Here is a 12,547-nt window from a genome sequence, read left to right as displayed (position 1 = left end):
CACAATATGGAGGATTCTATATAGTGATACAGGCTCTATATAGTGATACAGGGTGGTGACAGACATGTACTCTGTGCTCTCATGAGGCTTACAGTCTAGTGGGGGAGAGAACCATTGGAGGTTGACCTCAGAAATGAGTCACGCTGTCAACAGTGATCATTGCCATGAAAAAAAAAAAATTAGATCAACAACTAAACAACCAAAAACAGTATTAGGACCCCAGAAAGACTCAGGAGAAAAGAGACGCTGTGCCCTCAACAACTATGTGTGTGAACTATCAAGAAACAGCCCAAGTATCCTGTGGCTGGTACAGAAAGATGTGTGGGTCAAAGACTGACTACATCTGTGCCAGATAGCAGGTGCTTATCAACATTTATATAACTGATGGTGGAGACTCATGAAGACTGAAGATCTGCTGGAAGAAATAATACTGGTATTGATCTTAAAGATCAGAAAAGAGAAAGGACAGGGACAATAGGGAGACATTTCCACCTGTAGGAAACAGTGTGGGCCAAAGGAAATCTTACCAGGGTCTGTCTACCCATTCAGAGATAGGTTGAGACCAATTTCTGAAATGTGAAGTTGATATTGGCCTTTATTCTGAGGGCATCAGAGAAAGAGGTGTGTCTGTTTGAGGGAATAGTGAAAAATAGGATTTTAAGATGATGAATCTGGTGATGCTTCACAGTCTGTATCAGGGAGCGATGAAACTTCTGGACCATGGGCCAGTTAGAAGAGTTTTCCAATAATGGTAATAATGATGGATTAAGCACCAGCTGTTTTTTCATACCCTTTATGGTGCATAATAGGATACTCATTTTACCAAGTAAGAGAAGAAAAGCTCAGACCAAAATTATGACTTGCTCTAATCTCTGCTCCATGGTAGCAGAGTTGATATTTGAAATCATATCTCACACCCCAGCTTGGAAAGATAAATATCTCTCTCTCCTGTTAGTCTGTGAACTTGTGGATAGAATGCTGTAGTATCCATACAACCACATATAGAGCATTCATTCAGTTAGAGTCTGTTGAGCACCTACTAAGCACCACCATTATGCCAGGCAATATGTGATATATTCTTTTAAACTTTAAACATATGTGCATGAACATACACACAAGCAAAGTTACACAGAGAGATAAAAATGGAGTTGACAAGATGAGCCAAGGTCTGATTATAGCAAAACTGAGAGAAAGTTACCATATCAGGGAAGCTTCCTTTACTTCTCCAATAGTATTAATGGCTATTGATGTCTTGATCTCTGGAGTACTGAGAGGAAAGACCCCCCCCCCCCAATATTTTTATTAGTGACATTAAATTGACATGTCCATGTGGCTCTGTAGGGACATGTAAAATATGTTTCTGAGCTTATTAGAAACAGTTCTCTCCTTCTTCAATTCTGTCTCATTTCTCTGATACTTGTCACATGCATTTGGTTTTTCTTTCCTCACATACATCCTTCATGATGCCCATTTCTTGGATGCTTATTGTACAGCAGGCACTTTGATAAGTGTTCTATGAACAGTGTCTTATTACATCCTTCCAACCAGAGCTGCTTCAAGGTCATCACAGAGCCAGAACTTAAAACAGCTGTATTCACTCCCAAATTGTGCTCTTCACCACCAGACTGTCCACTGTGCTTTCACTCATGCAAACACCCTCACATGGATTTCTTTATTGCCCCTTAAATGCATGCATACATATAAGCATTTTGTCAACTTACTTGGTGCTTTCTACTTGCCAATCATTGTGCTGGCCTGGAAATATGAGCAGTCAGTCATGTGTTAAAATGTTGTCCAGGTGATTCAAGTATGAGGTTAGGTGTGAAAAGGGATGATTAAATAACCAGTAAGAGAACTTCCAGCCCTGACTCTGCCTAATTCAATGAATGGTGAAGGGTCAGTCTTGGGGCTGCCATGCAGGATATGACAGCAGGATGAACTAATCCTTGACCATTTTCTGGCAAGTGGTATCATTGTCTCCAAGGCTTGATGAGTGAGTGGAGAGAGGAGCTTGTAGATTCTCAAGTCATTGAAATGACCGAAGGAAAGATCTCTCTTCCAAGACAGCCCCAACATCAGCCCTGCTCAGTCCACCAGGATCTGGTTTGTGCTGTGCAACTTTCAAGGATGAACAAAACTATACTGTACTTCTTTGACCCCATCCCCCCCCTCTTCTTTCTTCTTGGTCTTTTTGTCTTGTCCTTCTCCACTTCCTTTCTTATGTTGATATGCACCAATTTTATATGCACTGATTTCATCAATAATGTGTGAAAAAAGAGAGCAATAAACATGCATCTTCATTTCAGAGAACAGTGTCAGAAAGAAAACTTTATGTGTGTGTTTAACAGCACAAAAAAGGGGGGAAATTATCCTAATTCTGAAAAAGAAGGAAAGATATTTATTATTTTTTGTTTGTTTGTTTGTTTGTTTGAGACAGAATTTCGCTCTTGTTGCCCAGGCTGGAATGCAGTGGCGCGATTTCGGCTCACTGCAACCTCTGCCTCCTGGGTTCAAGCAATTGTCCTGCCTTAGCCTCCTGAGTAGCTGGGATTACAGGCACGCACCACCATGCCTGGCTAATTTTTTGTATTTTTAGTAAAGACAGGGTTTCATCATATTGGCCAGGCTGGTCTTGAACTCCTGACCTCAGGTGATCCGCCCAGCTCAGCCTCCCAAAGAGCAGGGATTACAGGTGTGAGCCACCTTGCCTGGCCGGAAAGATATTTATTATTAATATACATTTTTAAAAAGTGTAGCTACAATGATCCCTTTCTATGCAAATGAGCATTTGGATTCTCTTACTAAATCGTGGAAATGGCACTATTTATTAAGTGCTTCTTATTGTCAGTTTACATATGAGGAAACTATCAAGGAGATAGAGATTTTGCCCAAGGCTACACAGCTAACAGGGAGCAGAGCTGAGATACACAGATCAGCCTCATGCCACTGTCCATGTGTTGTAACACTTGTTTTGTTGCCAGTGGCCGTGTGCCAAGTGCTGTCACATTTGTATTCTCATTAGTTCCCCCACTACAACTGTCAGAGGAAGATGTATCATGTCCATTTTACAGATGGGGAGACTAGTACTGGGAAAAGTGCCCTGACTTTCCCATCCATACCTAGTAAATGGCAAAGCCAGCATTTGAACTCAGATTTACTGGCCTGTAATCCCCCGACCTTTCTATGTCCATGCAGACTGCTTACACATGAGCAAAGGAGGAAGACTGGAGACACAAGAGCCAGAGGGAATTACTGGTGCACCTTGAGCCCTCAAGAGCAGTTTGCTGTCACAAATGCATCACATAAGTCTGTGTATTATTAAAACTTACGGGTTTCAGGAACTTTCAGTCATACTACTCTCAAGCTTGCCTCACATCTGGATAGCCTTAAATAGTTTACAAGGAAATATGCATACATTTATCTCTTTTCTCTCTCAGAAGACATCTGTGAAGTGTACAGAATAAGATTCTTCATCCTAGTGTACATGTGAGAAAACTGAGGTTCAGAGAGGTGAATTAACTTGCCTGATGTCACACAGCTAGTAAAAAGGGTGAGCAGACCCATGTAGTCAGGGTACTTTCAGGTAACAGTTCTCGGCAAGGAAAAAGAATACAGGCAGGAAAGCAGAAACAGGTGCCATCGAAGGTGCTCAGTCTACTGCTCCATGCCATCCTGAGAAGGGCAGTCTTGTCCTCCTCCTACACTTGCGTGTCCAACACATGGGAAACACCTGAGCTAACCTGACCTTGAGAATTGTTCCATGTGGTTACTTTCAATGCTCCTGCCTCTGTTATACAAGACACAGAGATGTCCAGAACCCAGTATAACTTGGTATAATCCTCCAGTCCTGTATGTCTCCCTTTAAGCCTCCTCCTTCCACTGAGCCTAAGGCAAATCTTTTGACCCAGGGTGGACTCGGAGGGATGAGGATGCTGAGGAGCAGTCCCCCAGGTACCCTCCTCGGTGACATCCCAGCCTTCCTCTGAATGCCTGATGGTGCTGAGTCCTCCAGGTCATTTTGGTGGGTCTCCCCCCGACTGAACCAAGTGCAGGGACCATGGGTATACTTAACCCAAATCTGTCTGTTTTAATCACTCTCCTCTGGACAGATAAAAGCTTTCCATAGGATTGCTCTCTCAAGCATTCCTCTGTGGCTTTGATACTAGCGATTAAATCATGGAAGGGAAAGCAAAACAAAACAAAACAAAAAAGGGACCAGCTCCAACCTTTAGCTTTTAATTTTTTTAGCCTCATGAAAGAAACCAGATTGTTGACCTAAATTCCCCCTTTCATCCCCTCATCCTCTCACCTCTTCTTGTATTCTCCTGGCAGATGTCCCACAGCTAGTGGGCATCCTCTAATTGAAGGGTCTGAAACTGCCTTTTACCCTGCCCCGCAATGACCTTACATCTCCCACAGGGGGAACCAAGGCTGGGATACCTGGAGTCACTGGGATCTTGGAATCACAGAATGTATATGGAAGGGACCTCTGTGGCCGGGTCTAACACTCTCATATCCTAAGGAAAGGAAGTGAGGAAGCCCAGAGTGGGGAGCTACTCACCCAGAGACCACAGCACAGCATGGCAGACCTGGACATTACAGCCTTCATGGTGGATTGAGAACACCAATCCATCATGGAAAGCATCTTGGTGGGGAGCTTTGGCTCTGGAGTGAGAGCGATGAGAGTTAGAATCGTGATTCTCCCAATCCCTCGCTGGATCCTTGGAGGGAAAATCAATTAACCTCTCTACATCTCAGTTTCCTTATCTGTCAAAAGAATACTAATAAATCCCACTTAGTCTGTGCTTAGTAAAGAGACTACTACATAGAGGCTTTCAGAAAGTGTTTGTTATTATTATCATTATTTATTTTAAAATACCACTTTTTCACAGCAGAAATGTCCTGGTAGAGTTTTTTCTCCTTCTGTATCTGCTCTCCCAATGAGAGAAAACAAACAATAATACGAATTGCATATAAATTGCCATCCTTTGCTAATTATCTCAGCGCCCCCCCCCCGCCCCCAGACAGTGATGGCAGAAAGTCAAATGTTATCAGAGATAATTTTATGTTGACTTAAAGCTTCCCAGGAAAACATCCTAGGCAAGACCACAGGAAGAAAGCATAGCTAGAGTCCCCCTCAACTGTGGGGGAGCTTTTGAATTTGAAATTAGGAGACTCAAATTCCAGTTTTTCCTACCCCTTAGTGCTGTGGGACCTCAGACAGAGGACCTCGCCTCTCTGACTCTCCAGTTTTCTGATCTGTAAATAGTACCTACTGTAGCAGATTGTTGTGAGGATTCTAGGAGACACCTTGAGAGGGAAGTTGCTGCCCACATGCCCACCACACAGCAGGTGATTCAGAAACACAGAAACCCCACTCCCCAGTGAGGAATGTTTCCTGTATGTGATGAACACACCACCAATTTTGCTATCTTTCTAATACATCTTGCTCTACTCAAAACACCCATTGAGTAAATTGAGGCATTGCATTGTAACAAGAGAAAAATTCTGAACTGGGAACAGATATTAGGAGATAAGATAGATTTTAGAAAAATTTCAGTGGGAGAGCTTAGAAAACTGGTTGAACAATGGTTTGCTAGGGCAGTTATAACAAAGGACCCCAACCTGATGGGCTTAAACAACAGAAATTTATTTTCTTAAAATTCTGGAGATCAAAAGTCCAAGATCAAGGTGTCAGCCGGGTTTGTTTCTTCCAAGACCTCTCTCTCTCTCTCTCTCTCTCTCTCTCTCTTTTTTTTCTCTCTCTCTCACTGGTTTGTAGATGGTCGTCTTTTCCTTGTATCTTCACATAGTCTTTTCTCTGTATTACTTGTGTCCTAATTTTCTCCTCTTATAAGAACACCAGTCAAATTGGATTAGGATCTGCCTTATCACCTCACTTTAATTTAATTACCTTTTAAAAGACTGTATCTCCAAATACAGTTAAATTCCAAGGTACTGGGGGTTACATCTTTAACATATGAAGTTTTGTGGAACACAGTTTAGTCCAACACAATGAAAAAGAAAATGGGAGGCAGCCAAGAGTGTGGGAAGAAAAATCAGTATAGACCTTGGAAGTTAGAGGAAACCTGAGTCAGAAACCATCAGGCAGGTAGGCCGGTAACGAAAGTCCACATGCCGAAGGACAAGCTCAAGGAGGCACTCCAGATGGACAACTATGCCTGGACAAACTTTGGATTCTAGTGAACTGGGGTGAGCCCAGTGGAATAGATTACTATTTAATAATAAAGAACCATCGATTCTTAGTTAATTGTTTAGGTCCATACAGTAGAATGATAAAGACAGCAGCCTCCTGGCTTTCAATTCAATTCACCTTGCTTGTGTGGGTGCTGTAGAACTTACAGAAATCTTTCCAGAGGGGGCCATACCTTTAAACAGCCTACAACAAAACATTTGGCCTTTGGCACTTAATGTGGTGACCATGACTAAGAGCCTGGGTGTGGGAATTCTGTAGACCTGGATTCAGAGCTGGGTTGCTTTGGGCAACCATTTTTCTGTCCTGAGCATCAGTCTACCCTGAAGAGGGAACAATGCTGACTGATTTGTTGTGAAGATTAAGCAAGATAATTAACATAGAGTAAACGATAGTAAGTTCTCAATAAAGAGTAAGATACTCTTACAGAGAAGGCAGAAATAGGGAAGTATCCCCCCTTTCTTTCTCTATTTTTAACTTTCAATAACAAACTCTACAGAGCACTTACAACATACCAGACTTCAGGTTGGATGTTGGGCATTTATAAATGAAGCAAACAGACACATATGTGGGAAGCACAGATCTTGAATGAGTAATTACTCAGTGATGAGGTAGTTTTAGAATGGGGAGGAGTATGAGGAATATACAGGAGGAAGATATGCCTGGGTGGCATGGGGTCATCAGACAGACTTGCCTTGGGGTAATATCTACCGTGATGATCTTTAGAGAATACTCCTAATGCCCAGAGTATTCTCGCACACTCTGTACAGCCTTAGCCAAGGTTCTCAGAGACTCTTTCCATGCCTTTGAGCTTTTTTCTTTTGTGAATGTTATTCCTTTCTGGGATGAGATTGAATACGTAGATGAGAGTAAAAAGAGGCAATGAAAAAAAAGAGACATCAAGTTTCTGGGGGCCTATGGAACCCTTTTCACATCCAGCCTAGCTGCGGGAAGATGGGGTGCATTAGAAAGGTCAGCTGGCCAGGGTTCCAGGGATGGTACCTTAACAGGAGAACCAGGGCAGTCTCCTTTCCTGTTGCACCTCAGCCTCTCCCTGTGTGCAGTGTGCTCAGACACAATTCTGTAGAGGGGCTCTTGCACACTTTCATTGTCTAATTCTATGTGCATATAGCATTGAGACAGACATATGCTAATTATATGTAGATTGTGTGCAAAATTGCATGTGGCCTTCCATCTTGCCACATGGGACTATATGCCCTGGGATCATCCTCTAGTCCCACACAGATGGTGCTGACTTCAGACACATTTGCACCATTTTTTTTGTATTATGCCTATATCTTCATGGAGAACTGTGAGGAAGGGCAGTGTGGAGATGTGGGGGTTCTTTTGTGTCCTCCAGAAAACAGCATTCTGTGTCCTGTATAGAGATCCTCAGAGGAGACAGAACCTAAGCATGCAAGAGTTGGGAATGACATAAGGCATCTAATTCAAATCAACACATATTTTTGAGCACCTTTTCCTTACAAGGAACCATTCTAACAGTGAACAAAAGAGCTCTTAAATTCTAGCAAGGGATCGTTTTTATCCAGACCCCTCCTTTTACAGAGAAGGGAAATTAGGTTCAGCAGCATAGAGGAGGTGGTATGACTTGTCCCAGGCAAGGTTACCTGGCAAGTCAAGCCCGGATCTCTGGTGCCAAACTTCTGGTTCTGAGCTGGTGGTACAGGGATGCTTCCCTTTCAGACCCTAAAATAAGACTACTGTTGATTAAGTTATTTTCATATAGAAATAAAGCCCCATTGCCACCATACTCCCCCAACCTTATGGAAGCTCCGTGATTTTCTTTCACTACTTATACTCCAGGTAAATATTTCCCTCTGAACTTGTGAATCCGCTGCTTCAAGGTTCTCATTCTTTTTGGTTCCACTGAAAAACCTCTCTTTGCCCTTCCTCTCTGCCTCCCATGGCTAAGCCACCCCTTATTTCTTAGCTCTTTGGCGGCATCTGCCTTTTCTCTCTTCTTCCCCCTTCTCTCAATTGCAGAGGTGGTCTGAGCCTGGGTCCCAAGCCCCGGCAAGGTTCTGAACTGAGAGCACCCTACAGATGTGTAAACATTTTACCTTGCTAACCAGGCTAGCTGCCTTCCAAAGGCAACAGGAAAACCAGGGACTGGGAGCCCCTGGCAAAATAAAAACCTGCAGAGAGAGAGACAGAGAAGGAGAGGGAAAAAGGATCTTGTTTTAGATTTTAATTTTCTCGTTAGAAGGTCATTCATTTTCTTTTCATGAGTGATAGGGTTAGCTGGGAGAGACAGAAGGTGAGCTAAGAGGTGGGAAAGAGCATGAATGTCATGGCTTCAGGAACCTCTGCTCTCACTGGTTCCCATAATGGGCAGCAACAGATAGATCTGGGGCAACTCACTTCAAATCTGGAGTTGGATCTTAGGCTTTTGAAGGAGTCAGTGGGGAGGCAGCTTTTAATATGTGGTCTCATGATATCATCTAAGCTGACGGAATCTATGATTTCTAAGAAGGGTTTGCCAGTGGATTTGAGGAGGACCGGGGCTTTTTTGAGCCTTCCTTCTTGATATATCGGGCAAAATGCCTTCAGGGTACCCTCTTTTTCTGGCCTTTGTATTTCGTTTCCTGTCATTTCCTCACTCCTTTTCATCCTCTACATTGCCCCTGAACCCTCCAGCATCTTAACATTGAACTCTCATTTGGACAGCCATTGTATGCGGAGGATGTCATATTCACTATGTCTTTTATGACAATATATTTAGAGATACAGATGAAAGAATTAAGGCTTAGAGGTGAAGCAATTTTGCCCCATTTGTCCAACTAGTAACTGCTGTTGTCAAGATTCAAAGTAAATTACCGTGAGTCCAAATATCCTGATCTTTCTACTTTACCAAGAATACATTTTATTCTCTGATTCTCCCTGTACTTTAGTTATAGAGACATAAGTTAATGCTCTTGATTCTATTTGTCCTTAAAATCCCTACCCTTTCTCATCTCCTGCTCTATGTAGAATCATTCCCATGCCTGCTGTAGCAAGGTGCTGGACAGGTTACTGAAATGGCACAGACATAACCATTGCTCTCGAGAAGAATACAGTTTAGCAGAGAGGGAATAATGGTGAGAACACATACAATGCCAAAGCCGAAGAGCACGTGTCAAGTTTCCTAAAAGTAAAAAGAGTTCAAAGAAGAGAATAATCACTATTCACAGGGCAGTCAGGAAGAACTTCTTGAAAGAGGTACCTTGCATGTTAGTCATTGGGAAGTCTAGAATAAAGAAAATCAGACTTGGACCTAGTATGTGACACAGAACCTCACTTAACCCCCTCCTTTACCAGATAGAAGATCAGGACCCAGAGGACATCAGAGGAGGCACTTGGTGCTTCACTAAGGTTGTCCTGATGGTAAGAGCAGGATGACTTTATAAGGAGACTCTGGCCATTTCCTGAAAGATGGTTGAGCAGGAAGTGGGAGGAGAGGTGTAGATTGGCATAGATGCTGGGCCAAGACTGCTGGCCGTGTCAGCTGCTAACAAAGAGATTTACACCAATTCTAAGCTCCCACTGCCCACAAAGGAGTGAAGACTGTGTGGGCCTCCTCTATTGATTTTGCTGGAAGCTCTCCATGCTCATTTGATGAGCACTAATGGCAGGTGAACTCCCAGAGTTATGGTGACCACAACAATTCTCCATCTGAGAGTGGTCACTGTCCTTCTAAATGAGCATCTTTTATTCACTTTCCTCTCCCTCTCTTTCTTCTCCCACCTGGCCTCATACATCATCTGACACTTAAAATACACTCTTAATTAGAAAGTCCTCTTCCCCATCCAACAGCTTTGTCTGTGCCAAGGACACTGGGTATATTCCAGAAAGGCTAGGAAATGGGGGTTGGTGAGCATAAAGATAATTAGATCCAGAGAAAATCCCCTAACCTACTTCCTGGGGTTCCCAGAGTAACTATAGAGATGCTTGGCTTGGAACTTCCTCAAATATCGAACTCAAATCTGTGACATGCCCCAGGTAGGTGGCATAGCCCAGACGCCTGATGACTTTGGTGAGGCAGAGGGAGTTGCTATAAAATTAGCGCCTAGGATGGTGAATCCAGGGGTCTGATGGATCTAAGATCCACTTACCAAGCAGTTGACCTTCAACCTGTCTCTCCATCTCCTTTAACTTCCATATTCTCATCAGTTAAATGAGAAACTTAATGTCACCACCTTAGGGATATTACATGGATTAAGTTAATGCATATACGGACCTTAGCATAATGTCTGGCCTGCCATAGAGGCTTGGGAGATTTTGCTCATTATTATTAAATATATATATATATATATATATGCTGTCAATGACTCTGTGACCTGACAAATGCCTTCTATTCTCTGGGACTCAGCTCTCTCACCTGTCAAACAAAGGGTTTGGTGGTGATGATCTTTGAAAACCTTTCTAGTTTAGCTCTGAAGTGTGTTTTCTTTCTTTGGGGATAAATGGCAAGATTCCTGTTAGAGAATGAAGTTCCAGCTTTTCAGCTCCTGATCTTCACTTTTATACCCCAACTTTCCTGACAATTTAATGCCATTGATCATTTAATGACTGCTAATGGCAGATGTGCACTCAAAGTTCTGGTAACTGTGGTAGGGACCTCCCTTCTAAATGAGCATCTTCTGTTCATTATCATCTCCCTCTGTTTCTCCTTTCACCGTGTATATTATCTTACACTTAAAACACCCTCTTAATTACGAAGTCCTCTTCCCCATCCAACAGCTTTGGAAAATGGTTTTCAGATTTTTATTATTATTGCTGTTGTTGTTGCATTTTCATTAGGTGACGTACCCTTTCTTCAAACAAAAATCTTTCTTGTATGCTTCATATTCAAAACTAATAAAAGTTACACTTTACAGGTTAAAGTTGTGATGAGAATGCCCCAAACCCAACTTATTCACTCTCTCAGCTCCTCCAGCCCTTGCCTTGCCCTCGAGGTGGTCCCAGAGGCACCGTTAGCAACTACTAGGATCCCACAGAGCAGTTGGAAAGCGATGAGTCTAGGATAACCTGATACAAATTTTATCAGAGAAAAATAACTTAACCCCCCTTCCTTTTCCATCCTTTATTTATTAATCTTTCTCTTTTGGGGCCACATAGGGCTGTATGACAAATGTTCTTATACCTCACGTGACCGAGGATGGGTCGTGGGCATTCACACCATCAGTGACCAAGGCAACAGAGACCCACGCTACTTTTTCTCCTTGAAGACAGACCGGGCCCGGCAAGTGACCACCATCAATGCCCACCGCAGCTACCTCCCAGGCCAGTGGGTATATCTAGCTGCCACCTATGATGGGCAGTTCATGAAGCTCTATGTAAATGGTGCGCAGGTGGCTACCTCTGGGGAGCAAGTGGGTGGCATATTCAGCCCACTGACCCAGAAGTGCAAAGTGCTCATGTTAGGGGGCAGTGCCCTGAATCACAACTACCGGGGCTACATCGAGCACTTCAGTCTGTGGAAGGTGGCCAGGACTCAGCGGGAGATACTGTCTGACATGGAAACCCACGGCGCCCACACTGCTCTACCTCAACTACTCCTCCAGGAGAACTGGGACAATGTGAAGCATGCCTGGTCCCCCATGAAGGATGGCAGCAGCCCCAAAGTGGAATTCAGCAATGCCCACGGCTTTCTGCTGGACACGAGTCTGGAGCCTCCTCTGTGCGGACAGACATTGTGTGACAACACAGAGGTCATCGCCAGCTACAATCAGCTCCCGAGTTTCCGCCAGCCCAAGGTGGTGCGCTACCGCGTGGTCAACCTCTACGAAGATGATCATGGGAACCCGATGGTGACCCGTGAGCAGGTGGACTTCCAGCACCAGCAGCTGGCTGAGGCCTTCAAGCACTACAACATCTCCTGGGAGCTGAAGGTGCTGGAGGTGAGCAACTCCTCCCTTCGCCGCCGGCTCATCCTGGCCAACTGTGACATCAGCAAGATCGGAGATGAGAACTGTGACCCCGAGTGCAACCACACGCTGACCGGCCATGACGGCGGGGATTGCCGTCACCTGCGCCACCCCGCCTTTGTGAAGAAGCAAAAGAACGGGGTGTGTGACATGGACTGCAACTATGAACGGTTCAACTTTGATGGTGGAGAGTGCTGTGACCCTAAAATCACCGATGTCACTCAGACTTGCTTTGACCCCGACTCTCCACACAGGTAAGACCTTACTGGGCTAAAGATGCCCTGTTGAAAGTTGAACTTGATGTCCTCCATATTATAGATAAGGCACCTGAGGCCCATGGGTAATATGGGGATTTTTCTGGTTCAACCAGAAGCTTCCTGATTGAGGCAACTCTTCTACTCAGGTC

The 12,547-nt window shown here is 43.9% G+C and overlaps 1 protein-coding gene across 1 annotated transcript in view; it reads left to right on the top strand.

The window, feature by feature from the left end:
* PAPPA (pappalysin 1) overlaps window positions 1-12,547 on the top strand; it is a 247,490-nt gene that overhangs the window by 21,070 nt on the left and 213,873 nt on the right. The window contains exon 2 of the mRNA XM_023223653.2: window positions 11,333-12,395. Within this exon, the coding sequence (XP_023079421.1) occupies window positions 11,539-12,395 (857 nt within the window). The 5' untranslated portion in view covers window positions 11,333-11,538. The remainder of the gene's footprint in view (window positions 1-11,332; window positions 12,396-12,547) is intronic.

Source organism: Piliocolobus tephrosceles, chromosome 14 (genome assembly GCF_002776525.5).
Source record: "Piliocolobus tephrosceles isolate RC106 chromosome 14, ASM277652v3, whole genome shotgun sequence".
Lineage (NCBI taxonomy): Eukaryota > Metazoa > Chordata > Mammalia > Primates > Cercopithecidae > Piliocolobus > Piliocolobus tephrosceles.
This window is presented reverse-complemented; position numbering and strand designations above follow the sequence as displayed.